The sequence below is a fragment of the Cynocephalus volans genome, chromosome X, assembly GCF_027409185.1.
Source record: "Cynocephalus volans isolate mCynVol1 chromosome X, mCynVol1.pri, whole genome shotgun sequence".
Classification (NCBI taxonomy): Eukaryota; Metazoa; Chordata; class Mammalia; order Dermoptera; family Cynocephalidae; genus Cynocephalus; species Cynocephalus volans.
In genome coordinates, this window is record NC_084478.1 from 66,722,918 (window position 1) to 66,744,159 (window position 21,242).

The window sequence follows — 21,242 nt, forward strand, 5'->3', positions numbered from 1 at the left end:
GTCTGCCACCCACCTCAGAGAGCCTGTGATTGTCACCTCGGATAGGCCAGCCCCTGGCCCCAGCCCAGGTCCCCCAGAGCCAGCCATGTTGCCACAGCTACCCCCGCAGCCACCAGTGCCCCAGCTCTCCGAGGGAGAGGCCTCCCGCTGCCTGTTCCTGCTGGCTCCTGGGCCCCAGGATGGAGAGAAGATGCCCAACCGGGACAGTGGCATTGACAGCATCAGCTCACCATCCAACAGCGAGGAGACCTGCTTCGTCAGTGATGATGGGCCCCCCAGCCACAGCCTCTGCCCTGGGCCCTCTGTCCTGGCCAGTGTGCCTGTTGCTTTGGCCGACCCCCACCGGCCTGGCTCCCAGGAGGTTGACAGTGACCTGGAGGAGGAGGACGACGAGGAGGATGAGGAGAAGGACAGAGAAATCCCAGTTCCCCCAGTGGAGAGACAGGAGTCGATGGAGGTACTAACCCATGTGCACCAAGAGGACTGTGTGGAGAAACCAGGAGCCTGGCTTTTATGCTTGGTTCTTCCCCATCTCAGTATTTCTCGAAATATAGGGCATTGTTTCCATTTTCAAATTTAGCTTCCCTGGTCTCCTGGTAGTAAGTACCAATAGCAAACCCCTGCTCTTTCCCCCAATCACTGTGACTAGCAATATGACCATGCACAGTTCCAAATGCCCACTAAGAAAGTTGTTCTATCCTCATCAGAGAACCACTAGCTAAACCTCAGTTTTTCCTTCTTGAAGATAGGCTTCCTGGTTGGAGATCCTTAATGTCCTGTTCCAGCTAAATTCTATGACTCAGTAGCTGTGTGACATGGGCAAGTCTCTTCCCTCTCTGCTCCCCCACCACAAGCCTCATTTTCCTTATTTGTAAAATGGAAAGCCTCTCACATCCAGAGAGACTTTCCGACAGCCAGAGATTGGGCACAAGAGCTAGAGCCCCACAGGGACTAGAGGCTGGGTTATGAAGGCTCAAGATAGCAGGGACCCCTTTCTGTGCCCTGACAGCCTAACATTTCTTCAGAAGGTGTCTTCACATTTGAGTTAGGTCTCAGCCAGAATACCTGCTCCACCAGGACCAAGCTCAAGTGTGAGGGCTGAGTCCAGGGATTGCTGGGATGGCAGATACTCAGCAGATTAATATGTGTCTAACTAATAGGAAACTGGGCCAACAGACAATGAGTTGTATATATTTTTATACATTTGTGTTTCTCTCACACCCCCAGGTACTCAGCAAGCCTTTGCTGAGAGTGAACTGAGTGGGTGAATAAATAATAACTAGCATTTATAGACTACCTGATCTGTAGTCTGCTATGTTTTATTTATACTAAATCATTTAATTGTCTCCATTACAGATGGACTTTAGTCCTATTATTATCTGTATTTATAAATGACAAGTCTTAAATACAAAGCATTTAATCAACTTAAGCAAGCTAGTGAGTGGCTGGGCTAGGATTTGAACCCAGGATGTCTGACTTCCTAGCCCATATGATTAAGCACTACACTATGCTGTATGAATAGAGAGAGCAGCTGAATGGGTGAATGAGTGGCTGAGTGAGGGAGTACATGTCATCAGAATTGGGAGATGGGCTTTATGACAGACTGGGGAGGCGGGGATGTAGCTGGGGAGCTTATGGATCTAGAGATGGGGGTGGCATTAGGCTTAGAGTAGTATGTGAGCTGTTCTAAGAATTCTGGGGCCTTGGGTGAGGGTTAGAGTAGAGGATGATGGATCAGGGCTCACCTCTTCTCCTTTCCAGTTGACTGTGCAGCAGAAGGTGTTCCACATTGCCAATGAGCTCCTGCAAACTGAGAAGGCCTACGTTTCCAGGCTCCATCTCTTGGATCAGGTGAGTGGCACTTCAGGGGTCCTGGAGTTCCAGGACCTGGTAGGTGGGTTCCAAGGAGGAAGTGTTAGGGCCTGAGCCCAATCCCACCATGGGGGCCGGAATCTAGAGGTAGCAAGACCCCTCTCTGACCTCAAAGCCAACTTGTCTCTGAAACCAGCTCTGAGTATGACCCCAAACTTGATGCTCCTACTAACCATCACTCCTAACCCTGGGCAAGTACACCAGCCCTGTCTGCTACTCTGACACTAATGCTGACTCTGAATTTATCCATGGCTGTGAACCTCATTCTAATCCTAGGCCTATTCCTAACCCCAAATCTACTAGAATCCCTTAAAGTGGGGAGTTTTTCTGCTTTGTTCACTGCTCTATCCCAGCCTCTAAGACAGTGCCTGGCACATAGTAGGTGAAAGGATGAGTCGACACCAGTTGACGATCCACCGGAGAGAGCTCGTTTATTAGGCGGCACACACACATATATATAGGGCTTTTAGGGAAGGCTGATTGGCTTAAAATACAATCCCTACTTAGCATACCGCATGGGGCTTGGGGTGAGCTGATTGGTGTGCCATTCGCGCTGGAGGGAAGGAGAGTAGGAAGAGAAGGGCAACCAGTGCCGTGATGGGGTGTGGCCGAGAAGGACTTATGTGATCAGGGTGTGATCCCTTGGGGCATTTGGGTTCTTACATTCCTCCCTTTTTCTTGTTTTAGGAAAGGGGACGTTGAAGTCATCGAGCTACTTCCTGCTGAACTGGGGCGTTGGGGGGGGGGCAAAGGGAGGAAGGTACATAAATACCCATTATGAAACCCCAAAGGAGGGTGGAGAAACAAGTAATTTCAAAAGGGGAAAAGTCCATAAACGTTCCTTGAAGCCATAAATCGAATATGCACCAGTTCCATTGTTCGTAGTTGGAGACTGGAGGGAGCAGCCAGGCTTCGGTGGCGAGGGCGTGTAGGAATGCGTTTCCTCTGTAAGGTGGTGTCTCTTCAGCATCGGCTGAGGTGCTCACGAGATGAGGCGGGGGGTTCATCGGTACCTAGAAGCTGGTAGTTTCTAAGCAAAAGCTGGTTAAAGGCCTGATTAGAGATTTTTCCCACTTGGGTTTGAAGAAACCTAATGATGCAGGGCAAGAAAAGGCAGGTTATGAGGATAATGATTAGAGGTCCCAAAATGGGCCAAATCCAAGTTAGGATGGGACTTAAGATAAAGGAGGAAAAGGGGTTAGAACTGGATGTGGTTCGTAGGCTAGAAGCTAAGTCGGTGAGTTTGATGATGTTTGTTTCTAGACCAGATTCATTGATATAATAACAGCATTCTTCCCCAAGGAAGATGCAAGTACCTCCTTTTTCTGCGGTGAGGAGGTCTAGTGCTCTACGGTTTTGGAGGGTGACCTGAGCTAAAGAGGTAATTTGTCTCTGCAGAGAGGAAAGAGATTCGGCAGTGGAGGTCAGAGCCCCTTCAAGTTTAGCATTTATGTCTTCGACCGCCCATAAACTGTGTCCTAAGCATCCTCCTGACAGGCCAGCTCCGACCGCTGATGTTGTTAGGGAAATACCGACCATGATCGGGAGGAAGGCGGCCCTTTTTGGCCTTGAGGGGGGATGAAGAAGATAGAACAGTTCTGAACTGGTATACAGAGTGAGTTGAGGGACGATGGTGACAAGAAGGCATGGGACAGTAAGATTGGACAGGATGGAGGTAGAGAGGGTTCCATTGCACCAGAAGAAAGAGCCTGGTGGGGCGACGGTGTGGGTATAAATGGTTGAGGAAGGGAAGCGTTTAAGGGGACGGCCGCCAGGAGTGGTCGCATGAGAGATCTGTTGCCAGGTGTAAATGGGTGACCCTGGGGAGCTAGCAGAGGGGCCTGAAAGCTCCCTGGGTGAAATGAAAAGAACAGGAGAAGGCCAAGGATGACAGGACATGGGCCTTCCCACTTAAGGGTTAGGGGGGTTTTGGGTTCCGGGTAAGTGTAGAATACTAATTGGCCTGGGCTGAGTGAAAGGTTATTTTTGGAAAGTGACGGATCTGGAAGTAGCCAGTCCTGGTACTTCCATAGCTCGGTGCGAAGGTGGGAGAGCAAGGGTAAGGCCATGGTGGGTGGTATGGCTCCTTCAGTCGCTGTGATCCCCGGGGGTAGGAGGGGCCTACCATACATGACTTCAAAAGGGGAAAGATTGGAGGGCCTTTTTGGGAGAGCCCTGGTCTTGAGTAGAGCGAGAGGTAGAAGACGGACCCAATCAAGGTGTAATTCCAGAGACAATTTAGTTAGTATGCCCTTTAAGGTTCTGTTGGTTCTCTCTACCTTTCCGGATGCCTGAGGTCGGTAAGGGCAATGTAAGTGCCAGGGGAGAGAGAGTGACTGGGAGAGTTTCTGTATTACCTGGGCGGTAAATTCAGGTCCATTGTCAGATTGAATGGAAGTGGGCATCCCAAATCGTGGGATGATTTGGGAAAGGAGAGTCTGGGCTACGGTGGAGGCCTTTTTATTGGATGTTGGGAATGCCTCTACCCATCCTGAAAAGGTATCAACAAACACCAAGAGGTATTTGAGGCACCGGACGGAAGGCATGTGTGTAAAATCGACTTGCCAGTCGGCCGCGGGTGTGAGACCTCTGGCCTGGTGGGAGGGGTATGGCCCAGGTTTGAGAGGGGTGTTAGGATTGGTACACTGGCAGATTGTGCATGAGGAGGAAATTTTTTGTAAGAGGGCTTTGTCAGATGGGGTGACTGAGAAGAAGGCTTGTAAAAACTGGGATAAAGCTTGGGGGCTAGAGTGAAACAGGTCATGGAGCAAGCGAAAGAGAGAGGACTTATCATCATTAGGCGGTTGAGGCTGAGAGGGTGTCTGTGAACCTTGGAAACCGTATGGAAGAACGGGAAGTTGGTTTTGTGTCTGTGGGTGCACTGCCGCAGTGCGTGTGGCGAGGTCAGCCTTACAATTCCCGTGAGTGATTGGGGAATCGTCCCTCTGGTGGGATCTGCAATGAATGACTCCTAATTTACAAGGTAAATGGGATGCCTCAATTAATGTGGAGATTAAAGCTGAGTTGGTGATTGTGTTACCCTTGGTGTTAAGCAGACCGCGTTCTTTCCATGTGGCGGCATGAGAGAGAAGTATATGAAAGACATATTTGGAGTCAGTGTATAAGTTAAGAGTTTTTCCTTCAGCTAGAACGCAGGCTCGCGTGGCAGCGATAAGTTCAGCCTGCTGGTTGGTAGTACCCTTGGGTAAAGGTTGGGCTTCTATAACCGAATCAAGGGAGACTATGGCATAACCTGCGTAATGAGTGTTTCCTTCCTTGAATGAGGACCCATCCGTGAACCATGCGAGATCAGCGTGAGACAGGGGCCCCTCAGTGATGGAAGATCGGTAAGGTATGAAATTCTGAAGGCTTTCTACGCAGCTGTGCAAAGGGGTGTTGGGGGAATCTGGTATAGGCAGTAGGGTAGCCGGGTTTAGGGGTGGGCAGGTATTGAAGGATAGGGCAGGATTTTCCAGAAACGAGGATAGGAGGGTTAGGATTCTGGAAGGTGGGAAGGATTGGAGAGCCTTATAGGTAAGGAGGTCTTTAAGGTGATGTGGTGAGAGAATGGTGAGAGGTGCCCCAGATGTTAATTTGGATGCTGCCTTATGCAGTAACTGCCCCGCTGCCAGGGCTCTTAGACAGGGTGCCCAGCCTTGTACAGTGGGGTCCAATTGTTTTGATAGGTATGCTACGGGGGCAAAGGAGGGGCCATAATTCTGTCCTAGAACGCCCAGAGCTTGTCCCGTACTTTCATGAACATAGAGGAAAAAGGGTTTAGTTAGATCAGGGAGATGAAGTGCAGGGGCTGTTAGAAGGGCCTATCGAAGCTTGAGAAAAGGGCGCTGAGGTGAGGAGAGTAAAGGTTCTTCAGGAGGACCCTTACTCATGTTATAGAGAGGTTGGGCTAGCAAAGAGAAATTGGGGATCCATGCTCTGAAATATCCGGCTAGACCCAGGAAAGATAGGATTTCTGTTTTGGTTTGGGGGATGGGCAGGTCAGTAAGAAGCTGTTTCCTGTCCAGGGTGATTTCCTTCCTTCCCAGGGAGAGGAGAAAACCAAGGTAGGTTACAGACGGCAAGAAGATTTGGGCCTTGGCGGGGGACACTCGATATCCCTTACCTGCTAGGAAGTTAAGCAAATGGGAAGTGTCAGCTTGGGATTGTTCCCATGAAGGACTACATAGAAGGAGATCGTCCACATATTGTAATAAGGTGGACTCTGGATGGTTTAAGTGAAAAGATTTGAGGTCCTGTGCTAGGGTCTGCCCGAAAATATGAGGGCTATCCAGAAATCCCTGTGGCAGGACCGTCCAAGTGAGTTGTTCGGAGTGGCGGGAGTGGGGGTCAGTCCATGTGAAGGCAAAAATGTCCTGAGTATCGGTTTCCAGGGTTATGGAAAAGAAGGCATCCTTTAAGTCCAAAACCGAGAAATGAGTAGAGGTCGCTGGGACCTTGGAAAGAAGAGTGTATGGATTTGATACAAGGGGGTGAATGGGAATGACAGCAGCGTTAGCGCCATTAGGTTTTTTTACAGCGAGTATGGGAGTATTGAAAGGGGAGCGAGTGCGACGGAGATACCCCTTTTTTAATAGGTCCTGAATGATGGGGCTTAACCCGACGAGGGCTGTTGTGGTTAATGGATACTGAGCCTGACAAATATATTTGGAGGAGTCTTTTAGTTTTATGTGTACAGGGGAACACTGGGCCAGAGCGGGGCTGGCAGTGTCCCAAACTGTGCAGTTAACAGGGTGCGTTAGCATGGGTAAGGACTTCTTTGGAGGGGTGGAATTAGTAGGATCTTGGGCTTGAACTAGCGGTAGGAGGAAGGAAACGGGGGAAGAGGAAGAGGACAGGGGCAAAGTAATGGAGACTTGAAGCCGTGATAGAATGTCCCGACCCAACAAGGGGACGGGGCATTGTGGCATGACTAGAAAGGAATGGGAGAAAACGGATTGAGTGCCTTGAAGGCAGCAGGTTAAAAGAGGGGTTTTTTGGGGAAAGATTTGTTTACCTCCTACCCTGACTATAGGAGAGCTGCTGGAGGTGGTGGGGCCTTTATATTCCCTTAAGACCGAAAAGGTGGCTCCATTGTCCAGGAGGAAGATATTGGGTGGCCGTCCACAACCATGGATTCCCTGGGCTCTTGCTTTGTTATAGAGATGGTCGGGAAGGGCCCAAGGCTCCTTCAGTCCTCCTCAGTGAGGCCGAACATAGGTGGTGTCCACGGTTCGGGGGACTGTGGGGCAGTTGGTCCCTCACCCCTTCGGGCGAGGGGACAATCAGATCCCCAATGTCCCTTCTTTTTGCATTTTGGACAAGGAGTGGTGGGTGGCCTGGGGGTGGGGCAAGCCTTTGCCCAATGCCCTTCCTTTCCACATTTAAAGCAGGCTCCAGGTGGAGGCTTAGAGGTGGAGGCTGTGGGAGGGCGCCCAGGGGGTTTGATAAGCCAGGCCAACATCTGGAAGTTGGCGTGGTCGGCCTTTTGTTTTCCTCCTCCCGATTATGAAAAACCTTGAAGGCCACTGACAGGATTTCAGTCTGAGGGGTTGCAGGACCCTGCTCTAATTTTTTAAGTTTAGTTTTAATGTCGGGGTAGGATTGGGCCAGGAAATAGGTCATAAGGACATGCCGGCCATCTTCTGAGTTCGGGTCTAAGTTAGTGTATTGTTGAAAGGCCTGAGTTAATCTATTGAGGAACTCGGAGGGAGTTTCCTCATTTTTTTGGACAATTTCTTGAATTTTTTGGAAATTGACGACCTTGCGAGCCGATTTTCTGAGGCCAATTATTAAGCAAGAGGCAAAACGGTCTCGAGCCTGGATTCCCTGGGCTGTGTTATAATCCCAATTAGGTTCCTGTTCTGGGACTGCTTGGGGGCCTGGCGGGTGATCTGGATTGGTACGATGGGTGTCAGTGGCATGGGTTTGGGCTGTATCCCAGACCCTGCAGCGTTCCTCGGAGAGGAGGGTATTGGCTAGGAGCATGAAGATGTCATGATGTGTGAGGCTGTAGGCCTGCAGGATCCATTGGAATTCTTTAATGTAGGTGGTAGGGTTGGTAGAGAAAGAGCCTAGTCTTTTTCCTAATTCTGTAAGGTCAGCTAGGGAAAAGGGAACATGGACCCTAACTACTCCTTCAGCCCCAGCTACCTCACGTAGTGGGGCAATTGTTAAAGGGGTGGGGGGAGGTCCTCGGGAACGGGTGAAAGGGGGGCTTAGTGGGTCAGGAGTAGTGGAGGGTAAAGACGGGGGAGTGGATGGTGCAGGAGGTGCAGAAGGTGACGCGGATGACGGGGGAGGAGGAGCGGACGCCGGAGGCACTGGGGGAGGAGGAGGTCGGTAGGGTGGGGGTTCATCAGCAGGGTCGAAGGTGGAAGAATCAAGGGGTGACTGTGAAGAGGGTTTACAGGCTAAAAGGACTTGAGAGGGAGCACAGGAGGAGCAGAGGGTGGGGTTCTGAGCCAAGGGGTGAAAAGCCTCGATGTAGGGTATCTCCTTCCATTTTTTTAGGCACTGGCAGTAGTTAAAGAGGTCTCGTAGAATGTTAGGATCTAATGTGCCCTCAGGGGGCCATGTGTTTTGATTATCTAAAGGATAATAAGGCCAATCTTGTGTACAGAATTTGGTGAGGAGTTTGGGCTCAATATCTGGCCTGAGGGAAAGGTTGGTGAGGTTTTTCAGAAGGCATTGAAGTGGAGAGTCCCCTAGGGAGGAGGAGGAAGCGCCCATTCTGGTCTCTTAATGGGAATTTAGACAGAAATCGGGCAGAGATTTAGTGATAGGACAGATCCTTCAGCCAGTTGGGAAAGGCGGGGTCCTAGAGGGCGTCCCCAGTAGGTCACGTCAGTCCCGGCAGGTTCAGGTACGAACCAGGAGGAGAGAAGGGAGGTGTGGGTCGTCACTCAGACCTCCACTTCTCTAGGGCAAAAGCCCGGTGCCTGAAGGAACCTAGCGCCAGGATTTTCTGGTTGGGTCCCGGACCCGGGAAGTGGAGAGAAGAGAGTGGTGGACAGGAGGGTGAAGGAGAGAACAGAATGGGGCTTTTAACCTCCAAAAATGAAAGTAAGTTTACCGGGGCTTTGGAACCTGTTATAGTTTGGGAATTTATGGTGGTCATGAAGACCGTGGTGGGGTGGGGTATGGGCGTTAGGGGCTACCGGACGATCTAGACTCCCTGTGGTAGCCTGAAAAGGGCTGGTGCCCTTTAGAAAAGGGGGCTTACCTAATGATGAGCCGGTGGTGAGTGGAAGGAGCCAGCACCGAAAAGAATGGACGAGGGTGGACCGTCAATGGTGAGCGGTGGAAGGGAGGTGGGTCCTGGCGGGATGGAGTTCCCGAGGGGCGACTTGGAAAGTGCTGCTGCTGTGATTCGAAAAGTGTCGCCGCTCGAGAGAAGCTCCGTCCCGGGTTTTGGCACCAAATGAAAGGACGAGTTGACACCAGTTGTTGATCCATGGAGAGAGCTCGTTTATTAGGCGGCACACACACATATATATAGGGCTTTTAGGGAAGGCTGATTGGCTTAAAATACAATCCCTACTTAGCATACCGCATGGGGCTTGGGGTGAGCTGATTGGTGTGCAATTCGCTCCGGCGGGAAGGAGAGTACAGAAGAGAAGGGCAACCAGTGCCGCGATGGGTGATGGGGTGTGGCGGATAAGGACTTATGTGATCAGGGTGTGATCCCTTGGGGCATTTGGGTTCTTACATTCCTCGGTGTGATCCCTTGGGGCATTTGGGTTCTTACAGTAGGCACTCAAAAATGTTTGTTTAATGAATGAATCTAATTCCAGCTTTCTCTCTGACCCTGAATCTAATTTTGACCTTGACTCTGATACTGCCTTCGCATTGTTCCAATGCTTAACTCCAGGTCCTAACCTTAACAACCTGAAATCCAATCCCATATATAACCTTAACTCCATTCCCTCTCTCCTCAGTCTCAAGATCAATGCTGATTCCAAAGCTCCACAAAGCTGCCCACAAACACTGCCCTCACCTTCCTTCCCCAGCCAAGCCCCAGGCCCAGCTGGGCTGAGCACTCCTGCCCTGCCCTACAGGTGTTCTGTGCCCGGCTGCTGGAAGAAGCTCGGAACCGCAGTTCCTTCCCGGCCGATGTTGTCCACGGCATCTTCTCTAACATCTGCTCCATCTATTGCTTCCACCAGCAGTTCCTGCTGCCTGAGCTAGAGAAGCGCATGGAGGAATGGTGAGGGGCCCCAGACCTAGGCTGCCAGCTCTTCTGTCCACTTGCCTGCTGAGCCCTAGCCAAGATGTGTACAGATTTATTTCTGCCTGCCCTCTTCCCTTACTCACTTTCACAGAAAGAACCAGGCCCAAGTTCTGTCTTCTTTGCCCTCCCAATCTAATGTGGAACACAGACCAGACTCATAAAATTGCAAGAGAATAGCTATGCTATTCTCTCTATGGTATGCCCTCAAGAATGTGAGGGTAGGAGCCAAATTGGCCGGCTTCAAAAATTCTGGCTCAGCCACTTGCTAGCTTTGAGCAAGTTTTCTTAGTTGCTGTGCCTCAGTTTCCTCATTTATAAAGTGGAGGTAATAGTAGCCTACCTTGTAAGGTTTTTTTAAGAATTAAATGAGTTGATACATGTAGAGAGCTTGGAACAGTGCCCAGTATATAATAAGTGCTCAATTAATGTCAGCTGTTGTTATTATCAGTGCTATGATAGAGCTGAGAATGGGAGACTGAGGGAATGCAGACAAATGAACCAAGCCTAGCCCAGGGGTTAGAGAAGAATTCAGGGAGGAGGTAATGCCTGAGCTGAGTCCTGAGGCAGAAGGGCAGGGTTTGTAGGCAATCTCTCAGCCTCCAGGTTCTCCTCTTACAATCCAGCCTTACAGTCTACACCACCCACCAGATTGTTGTTTCTAAACAACAATCAGACCACATCACTCCCTGCGTAAAATCATCTCTCCACATTCCCCACACTCACAGGATAAAGTGTGTCCGCCTCACCAGACCGTGACCATAGAGGACTGGCATGAAGCCTAGTTCCTATATCTCCCCACCAACCTGTGACCTCTGAAGGCTGGGACCAGGTCTGCTTTATTTGTCTTCTGCATCAGACTGTGACCGATGAGGAGTGTGACCAGGCCTGGTCATTTTGCCTCCCCTACCAGACAGTGACCTTCTCAGGGCTCAACTGGATATGATTCATTTCTGTGTCCCCAGCATCACCCAGCACAAGGCTGGGCATGGAATCAATAATCAGTATATGAAGTGGCTCTTGCAGTAAGGTCAGGGTGGGTACTCCAGGACGTGTCATTCTTGATGCTTGAGCAGGGCAGAGACAGTTAGCATCCCAGGCCATGATCTCAGATCAAGCCTCTTGGCCTAATTGGTCTATAATGTAAGCAGCATTTCCAAAGGAGCAGACTGGCTGAGAAGTGGGTTTCCAGGACTGAGATGAAAGTATTCTGCCTGGGGTTGGAGACCTGGTGGGGAGGATTCTGGGGGGCAAGGGTTAGCAGGGCCATGTCAGCCTCTGCTTCCACCTCAGGGACCGCTACCCACGCATTGGGGACATCCTGCAGAAGTTGGCACCCTTCCTCAAGATGTATGGCGAGTATGTAAAGAACTTTGACCGGGCCGTGGAGCTGGTCAACACCTGGACAGAGCGCTCCACCCAGTTTAAAGTCATCATCCATGAGGTGCAGGTAAGTGGCAAAGCTGGAGGGAGCAGACCCGGGGAGGAGAGGTCTGCAGGGACCTAGTCGGGGGTCTGCAGCCAGACCTGAGCCCCTCTGCTTCTGCCTGTCACAGAAGGAGGAAGCCTGTGGCAACCTGACATTGCAGCACCACATGCTGGAGCCCGTGCAGCGCATCCCCCGCTATGAGCTGCTTCTCAAGGACTATCTATTAAAGCTGCCCCATGGCTCCCCGGACAGCAAGGACGCCCAAAGTGAGTGTGTGCATCCAGGCCCTGCCCTGCTCCCTCACACTAATAGCCCTAGGCCATACCTCAAGTCAGGACCCCAAGACTTAAGTCACAAGGTCAGCCTTCCATTGCCACCTGATTGAGATCCCAGAGTAGGATCTCCAAACTGAAAGGCCCACTTTGAGGCTCTGAAGTGAGACTCCAGGATGAACCTCCAGGTTGAGAGCCCTGCCTTAGTATCCAAATAGAACATTCAGAAGGATTCCCCCAGTCTTAACTTCCCAACTGGAACTCCAGAGTTTGACAGGCATGCCCAGAATGATCCCCTAAAGGGAACCATTCATTTCCTAGGCCAAGACCCCAAGGTTGACCCCTAGACTCATCCCTGAATTAAGTTGTACCAAGTATGAAATGAAACTGAGCCTGAACCCCCCAGGGACTGAGCTATCAGACTGAGAGCCCAGATCAATCCCCTTAGGCCCAGCCCTCTTTACTGAATCTCCATGGCTGAGCTCCCTAGAAAGAGCCAGGTCTCATAGAGCTCCTGATTTTCCATCCTCCAGATTTAGAACTCCGCTTCATGTGCACCATCCACTACCCAGAATGAACCTCCCAAAAGAACCTCCAAGTCTGATCAGAGCCCCACAAAATTACCTCTCCAAAACTGAGCACCCCAGACTGGACCCCATATTTCCTACCTCTCAGATTTGGATCTCTAGGTTGAGATACCCCCTCCCAGACTGAGTCCTTACACACTGAACCATTAGAAAAGTCTTTCATTCAGATTCCTTCAGTATCAGCTTCACCCCCAATAGGGTCACACTCAAGATAGAGCTCCTCAGAGTCTACCCCATTTTCTCTTCCTCAGATTGTTATTCATTCATTAACTTAACAGTTACTTACTGAGCACTTCAGTGTTCTGTGCATTGTTCTAGGCACTGAGGATATGGAGGTAAATGAAACAGACAAGATCCTTGACCTCAGGGAGCATATATTCTAGTTGGAGAGAGAGTCAATAAACAAAAGTAATAAATATGCAGGATATTATATAGATGCTGAATGTAATTCAGAGAATTAGAATAGGGTGATATGACAGTGACTGGGGAGCCTACTTTAGATTGGGTGGCCTCTCTGAATAGAAGACATTTGAGTCAAAACCTGAATAACAAGAAGGTAGCTATGTACTGATTGGGGAGGAGCACGTTCCAGGCAGAGGCAACAACAGGTGCAGAGTCCCCAAGGCAGGAGAGAGATTGGGGGAGGCAGGCAGCTTGCATATCTCTGGACCAACAAGAGGGCCAGTGTGACCCAAACATGACAAGTGAGGGTGGAATGATAGAAATGGAGTTGGAGAGAAGAGCAAGAATTTGAAGGCCAAGATAAGGAGATGGATTTTATTCTGAGCATAATGGGTAGCCATGGGAAGGTTTTGGTTTTTGCTTTTTGTGGGTTTTTTTTTTTTTTTTTTTTTTTTTTTTTTGGCAGCTGGCTAGTAATGGGAAGGTTTTGATCTGGGTTACTTGAGGAGCAAGAGAGGGAGCCGAGAGATCAGTTAGAAGACTTTTGCAATAATCTAAGTGAAAAAATTTGGCTTGGATGAGGATAGTAGCAGTGGAAGTGTTGAAAAATGGTTGGATTCAGGATATATTCTATTTGGAAGTAGCACTGAAAGGACTAGGATGGAGTGGATGCAGGGCTTGGGAGAAAGAATCAAGAATAATTTGAAGGTTTTTGGCTGGTAGTGATGGTTCCTGAAATGAGCTCAGGTGTTTGCTTTTGGACATGTTCAAAGTGAGCTACCAGTTAGGAAGTTCGATGAGTCTGAAATTCCAGGGAGAGAAATTTGGATGTCATTAGCACATAGTATTCAAAGCCATGGGGCTGGCCAAGATCACCAAAAGGAGTGAGTGTAAATGGAGGAGAAAAGGGAGCCAAGGACAAAGCTCCAGGAGGTGGAATTGGTAAAGGAGACTTAGAAGGAGCAGCCCTAAAGGTAAGAGGAAAACCTGAAAAAGTGGAGTCCTGGAAGCCACAAGAATGTGGAGCAGACAGTTGTGTCCACTGCTGTGTCCACTTCCCAAACTGAGCCGCTTCCACCCCACCAGATGGGGCACTTTGCTACTGAGCCTGGACCTCTAGAAAGAGCTAAGCCCCTAGAAAGCTTGATAGCTGAGCTCTACAAACCGATATCTGCAGACTAAGTACCAGATTCCTTCCCCCAAATAAGAGCTCCCACTGTGGTGCCTGGGTGAGCTACATAACCTAAAACTCTAGAAAGAGCCTTTCAGACTGATTCCCTGGAATGAGCCCCGTGGACTGACATCTCCAACCTGAGCCCTCAAAGCCCACTCTACGGTCCCAGTTACAGATCTCCACACTGGTTTCTTGAACTGAGATCCCCAGACAGGGCCTCCGGAATGCTCTCTCCACCCTGAGCCCTGAGAGCAGGTTCCCAATCAAAGCCCTTAGCCTGAGGTCCCAGAGTGAGATTCCCCCAAAAGAGCTTCCCAGTGTGATCTCCTGGGTCACCATTCTATATAGATGGGTATTGCCAAACTCAACACTCTAGATTAATCCTCCCATTTACTGTTCCTCAGACTGAAACTTCCAGCCTGAGCCCAAAAGACAATCTCCAGGTGCATCCCATGGACTGAAACCCCACTGAGCCCTCAGACTAATTCCCACAATTTCCCAGTGTGAATCCCAGAGGGAACCCTGAAATTGAGCAACCTAGACTGAGCTCCCAACAGATTCCAGACTATGTTCTCCCTAGCTCAAGTCCCCCAGATTGAAGAACAAAATTTTCTATCCACCAGATTGAGAAACCCTCACTGAGCTCTCAGACTAATGCCCTAGATTGTCCCCCAAATTAAGCCACTCAGGCTAAGTGCCTAGTCTGATCTTCAGAGTTTCAGCTCCCAGACTGACTTCTCCCAGACTGAACCACCTATTTTCTGTCTCCCAGACTTGGGTTCACGATTTGAGATTCCCAGACTGAGTCCAATAGACTGAGGTCTCCAGACTGGGCCCTATACTGAGACTCAAGAAGGGCACTTTACTGCCATACTGAGTCTCCACATTTTATACTGGTCTAACTGGGGTCCCCAGAAGGAGCCTCCTGTCTCATTTCTGCACTCAGAGCCCGACAGAATTACATGTCCACATTGAGCTCCCAGGACTCACTTCTGCAATTTTACTTCCCCACTGGATCCCCAGTATGACATTCCCAGATGGAAATTCCACAAATGAGCTCCCTGGACTGGACCCCCAAGTAAACCCCCTACGCTGGGCCCCAGATAGAGTCCCTTTTATCAACTGTGTGTCCTTAGGCAATTTGCTTAGCCTCTCAGCCTCAGTTTCCTCACATGTAGAATGGGGATGATAATGATACCTACCTCATAGGGTTCTTTTGAGGATAAATAAGATAATCTAGGTAAAGCTTTTAGCACAGTGCCCGGCACATAGTAAAGGCTCAATAAAGGTTAGCTGTTTTTATTACTGAATGCTCTGGCTAATACCTTCCATACTGAATTTCCCTAAAATCAGTGCTCTAATTGAACTTACCAAACTTAGCTTCCTGTTTCGTACCAATCCCAACCCTATCCGAGCCCCTAGAATGAGCCTCAGAGCTTGAGCTTGGCCAACTGAGCTCCCCTAATAGAGCTTCCTAGACTGAGCTCCCCACACTGAGCCCAAAGATGAAATTCACAGAAAGAACTTCCCAGTCTGGTTTTCTGAGCTGCTCAGAATGAGAATCTCTGAATGAGAGCCAGCCCAAGATCCTAAGCTGAGCTCCCTGTTTTTTACCCCTCAGACTAAAATCCCCAGGCTGAGTCCCAGAAAGTGGCTCCAGGTCTGAGCCCCACTGAATCATACCTCTGGTTCCCCAGACTGACTCACCCACTTTCCCTTCCCATACTGAACTCTAGAGCCTGGACCCTATACTGAGTTCCCCCAACCAGGCTAGCTAGAACTCCTGGCCTTAGCTGCCTTCACTGAACCCAAGACTAAACTGCAAATCAAGATCCCAGACTGCCAAGTCCAGACCAGGCCCCACCAAAGCTTCCAGACCAAGCCCCCACACCAGGCTCCTCAAACTGTACTCCCTAATCTAAACCCCCAAGTGAAATCCTAGACTGACATCCCTACACTGAACCCTCAGACAGAGCGTGCATACACTGGACTCCTGGAAGTGCCAGTCTATACCCCACACAAGTCACCTCCAGACAGAGCTCCCTATGGCAAAGCCTCCAACCTGAGCTTTGCAGCCTACACAACCCTGAGCTTATGTGCCCTTAGCTTGCCAGAATCTTCTTCCTGTCCCCTTCCCTGGGCACCCCTTACCTCCACCACTGTATTAGTACATTTGCGTTGCTTATAACAGAATACATGGAGCTGGGTGATTTATAAAGAAAAAGAAATTTATTGCTTACAGTTTCTGAGGCTGAGAAGTCCAAAGTCCATCCGGTGGTGGCAACAGTGACCTATGGGTCTCAATTGCAAGATGGTGGAAGCAGAGAGAGCAGAGAGAGCAAGAAACACAGATTTTCCTCTTCTTTCAAAGCCCTCAGAACCATGCCCCTGACTACCATTTTTAAACTATTCACTATGGCATGGTCCTACAATCCAATCACCTCTTCACGGCTACAGCTTTCAATTACCACAATGAGATTTCCCACCCTCTTAACAGTCACAGTGGGGGCTAAGATTCTAATACATAAACTTGGGGGACACAATTCAAGCTTCGGTGAGTTTTGGGGGGACATAATTCAGTCCACTACAACCACCCAGCCTGCTCCCTGCCCTGGGGTAGGGGAGATGCACAATATATAGGAGAGAAGACAGCTAGGAGATCAGCCCCAGCTCTAATGCCAACTCTGCCGCCTCCCAGATAGACAACCCAGGGAGGCCGCCTTCTCTCTGAGTCTTGGTTTCCTCATTAGACAAATGGAACACAATCACACCTATCTCACAGGGTTGTTGTGAGGATTGAAAGAGCTGATTTATATAAAGCGTCTGTTGGAGAGCCCTGGAGAGGGTGGTAGGAACTTGACCTTGTCTTAGAGATATAGATGCAGATATATAAATGTATATATAAATGTGCGACAAGCACACAGTATGACTAGTGGGACAGAAGGGAGCAAATGGGAATGTAGGAACCCAGACAGGTTCCTAACCCAGCCTGAGAACTCAGAGCAGGCTTACTGGAGGAGGTGAGCTGAATCCGAGACCGAGCAGTGGTTGGCCAGATGGAGCAAGACAAGACGTATGTAGGGAGTTGCACGTGGAGGAAGCTGGAGCAATCAGCAGAAGCCAGACCACTAAGGGCTTTGAATGCCGGGCTAAAGAGCTGGGTCTTTACCCTGCAGGCACAGGGAGGCCATTGGCAGATGAGAGCAGAGGAGTGACAGTAAGCTGTGTGTGAGAAAGCTCCTTCTGGTAGCCAGGGAAGAAGGGTTGCAGATTTGACCTGGCACCTGAAAGGCATGTGGAGGCCTGAGCTGGGACAGGGGCCACAGATTTTCTTGAGCACCAAAACTTGGTCATGGAGAGACAGTCTCCTGGGGAAACAAGACTTGGTTTGCCAACCAAATGGGCCCCCTTCAGAAGCCCCTGCGGTCCTCCAGGACAGGCATATCTTCTAAGTGAGGAAATTCATCATGTACAGTGTGTTCAGTGAAGCTGCGGCCAGGCCTTAAGCATGGGCGGGTTTTGTTAGCATGTGGAGATATATAGGAATTCATTTAAGGTTTTTTTTTTTTTTTTTTTTTTTTTCTTCTTTAAAAGATGACCGGTAAGGGAATCTTAACCCTTGGCTTGGTAAGGTTTGTTCTTGATGATACCTGGTCACTACAGGAAATATGGAAAGTACAGAAAAGGCAAAAGAAGTAGGAAAAAAAATCACCTGTGTTCTGAGCCACTGAGATGAACATTTTGACATATATTCTTCCTGGTGTTTTTTAGACATGTGTATTTACAAAAATGAGATCATTCTGTATATACAAGTTTGTATTCTTTTCTTAAAATACCCTGAGCATTTCCCAGATTATTAAAAACTTTACACAAGTATCGCTTATAAAGGGTTTTTTTTAATATTTCATCATATGGATGCACCAAATGTATTTAAACGAATTCCTACAGTTGGACATTTTGTTTCCGGTTTGGTACTGTTGTAAACACCACTGCAGTGAAAGTGTATTTGTGCACAGAACATGTATTTTCTTGGCATACATAACTATAATCAGAATTATTGAGACAAAGAATAGGATCATCTCTTTGTTTCTTTATATGACTTTCCTCTGATTATAAAAATAATACATGTTCTTTGTCAAAAATATGGAAAATACAGAAAAATCTAAAGAAGACAATAAAAACCACCAATAATCCCATCTTCCAGAGACAACTTGTTAAACATGGGTATGTTTCCTTCCAGTTGCATAAGGAACTATTATTGGTTTTATTATTAATGGTAATAATAATCTTGGCAAGCTTGTGTTTTATTGGCTACCAGCTATTCCATATATTGTGAGTCTGCTATTGTGGCATTAATTGAGACAGTTTCTGATTTTAAATGATGTTGCTATGGACATCTTTGATGCTGGTGCTTTCTGGGATGGGGAGGGTATGGCCAGGCTAGGAGAGATATTCAGGGAGGAAAGAAGCCCCCAAGAGCCTCCTCTCTGTCTGTCCCCCATCTGACCTCACCTCTCTGTGCCCATAGAGTCTCTGGAGCTGATAGCCACAGCAGCAGAGCACTCTAATGCTGCCATCCGCAAAATGGTAAGTGGTCCTTCTAGCCCCTGCCCTTCCTTGGCCACCCACCTGTGGTGTCTCTGTCCTGGGGTGGGGGGCTTGCAACTTGTGGGGGCATCTGACAGGAGGCTGGCACCCCAAACCCTGCCTTTTGCTCACTGTCTCCTACCAGGAGCGAATGCACAAGCTGCTGAAGGTATATGAGCTATTAGGGGGTGAGGAGGACATTGTCAGCCCCACCAAAGAGCTCATAAAAGAAGGCCACATCCTTAAACTGTCAGCAAAGAATGGGACCACTCAAGACCGATACCTCATACTAGTAAGTACCAGGTATGGGGTTGTGGGTGGGCCATACCCCCCTCCCATACACACACATTGACCTGGTACTCACTCAAGACTGTACTTCCTGCTAGCCATTCTTTCCTCCAGTAACTCATTGTATTTTCACTACCTATGCTAGGAATTTTTTCTCTACTTTAGAGAAAACTTTTCTACTTTAGAGGTAACTAAGACTTAGGGAGTAGTGACTTGCCCAAGGTCACCCACTAGGAAGTGACTCCCATGCCTGGTCTCTTTCCTTGCTACCCCTGTGCCTAATCTGGGCTGTCTTTTCTCCATCTGTTGCCTGAGTCTTCAGCACTAAAGCTTCAGGAGTCCCATAAGGGTAGGGAGCTGGGCCACATCCCCACTAGGTCCCCTGCACTTATATCCCAAACCTTTTCCTTCCTAGTTCAACGACCGCCTCCTTTACTGCGTGCCCAGGCTGCGGCTCCTTGGCCAGAAGTTTAGTGTGCGGGCACGCATTGATGTAGATGGCATGGAGGTGAGCACCAGGAGGTGGGAAATGGAAACCTGGAATGGGGCCTTGGTGTTGGGAGGAACAAGGGCATGTTTGATTTGACCCCAAGTCTGTGGAGTTCAGTAGGCCTCACCACGCCCCTTTCTCCCTCCATTCAGCTAAAGGAGAGCTCCAACCTCAATCTGCCTCGGACCTTCCTGGTATCAGGAAAGCAGCGTTCTCTGGAGCTCCAGGCCAGGTACTAGTCCTTGTCTTTGCCTTCCGCCTAGCCCCCTCTTTCCTTCAGATATGCCGAGTCATTCCAGGCTCAGAGATTGTTCCAGAAAAAGGGTGGGGACCTTTCCCCAAAGATGCAGGCTTGCTCTTCAGTGGCAGGGGCGATCCCCAAGGGCTCGATGCCATTTGGACTCAGGGTGAATACTTCATGATGTGGGGAAAGGTGGCACTCCTGGTAGGAGGGCCTTTTGGAGAATGAGCTCTCCCTGATTAAAACAAGAATTTCTTCTGGTTAGTTTTGTTAGAGGACAGGGAAGAGTGGTATACTAATCCTAACATGAATAACAGCACCACATATAGTTTATTGTAGATTCAGAGACTTAAGAGAAATAACAACCAAATGCAATGCTTGGTCCATGATAGGAGCTCGGTTTGGGAAAATCCCTAAAAGACATTTGTGGGGCAATAGGGAAAATTTGAATGTGAACTGAACATTAAATATTGGGGAATTATTGCTAACTTTCTTAGGTGTGATAATGGTATGGTGGTTATACAAGGGTACTTCCAAAAGTTCATGGAAAAATAGAATTAAGATAATACTAATCTTTCCATGAACTTTTTGAAGACCCCTCGTAAAATGGCCTTGTTTTTCAGTGATACATGCTCAGGATTTAGTATCACGATATCTATAATTTACTTTAAAATGGTTCATCACTCAAAAAATACGTTTACATACACACACTTATATATACATACATCTACATACACATGTATACATACATACGTGAGGATACTTCAAAAGGTTCTTGGAAAGATGGAATTAACAGATAATATGAATTTTCCCATGAACGTTTTGAAGACCCCTTGTATATACACATATATATAAAGTGAATATGGCAAAATATTAAAAATTTTTGCATCTATATAGAGAGTATATATTTATTATACTTGTGCTATCCTGTCTACTTTTCTGTATGCTTGAAATTTTTCATAATAAAAATTTTTAAATAGTGACATGAGGGCCGGCCCGTGGCTCACTCGGTAGAGTGTGGTGCTGATAACACCAAGGCCACGGGTTCGGATCCTATATAGGGATGGCCGGTTTGCTCACTGGCTGAACGTGGTGCTGACAACACCAGGCCAAGGGTTGAGATCCCCTTACCGGTCATCTTTTAAAAAAAAAAAAAAAAAAAATAGTGACATGGATAAAATACCCAGCCATTTACCAGATGGGCTTTCATATCCATCCTCTACTTGGACAAGTATAATAGCTCACATTTCGTGAATGTGAAATGTTCCAGGTACTGTTTTCCATTAATTTTTAAGGTTTTTTTATTTTTGTTTTTGGCAACTGGCCAGTAAGGGGATCCGATCCCTTAACCTTGATGTTATAACACCATGCTGTAACCAACTGAGCTAATCAGCCAGCCCTCCATTAATTTTAACTTAAACAATTCAAGTTTAAATTGACTAGTTGAATCCTTACAACAACCCATGAAGTAGCTACTGTTACCATCAACTCATTTTACAGATGAGGAAACTGAAGCACAGAATAGTTATGCACATTGCCCAAGATCCCACAGCTAAAAAGAAACAGAGCTGGGATCAACACTCAGGCTGTCTAGCCCAGGAGTGCACGTTCCTAACCACTGTCCGTGTTGCCTTCTGAGGGCACAGGTGAAAAGGTATCAAGGTCACAGGGCA

The 21,242-nt window shown here is 48.5% G+C and overlaps 1 protein-coding gene across 1 annotated transcript in view; it reads left to right on the plus strand.

The window, feature by feature from the left end:
* FGD1 (FYVE, RhoGEF and PH domain containing 1) overlaps window positions 1-21,242 on the plus strand; it is a 45,611-nt gene that overhangs the window by 17,488 nt on the left and 6,881 nt on the right. The window contains exons 4-12 of the mRNA XM_063083295.1: window positions 19-457; window positions 1,762-1,851; window positions 9,930-10,078; window positions 11,393-11,549; window positions 11,656-11,794; window positions 18,492-18,550; window positions 18,696-18,842; window positions 19,254-19,346; window positions 19,481-19,560. Coding sequence (XP_062939365.1) covers window positions 19-457; window positions 1,762-1,851; window positions 9,930-10,078; window positions 11,393-11,549; window positions 11,656-11,794; window positions 18,492-18,550; window positions 18,696-18,842; window positions 19,254-19,346; window positions 19,481-19,560 — 1,353 coding nt within the window. The remainder of the gene's footprint in view (window positions 1-18; window positions 458-1,761; window positions 1,852-9,929; window positions 10,079-11,392; window positions 11,550-11,655; window positions 11,795-18,491; window positions 18,551-18,695; window positions 18,843-19,253; window positions 19,347-19,480; window positions 19,561-21,242) is intronic.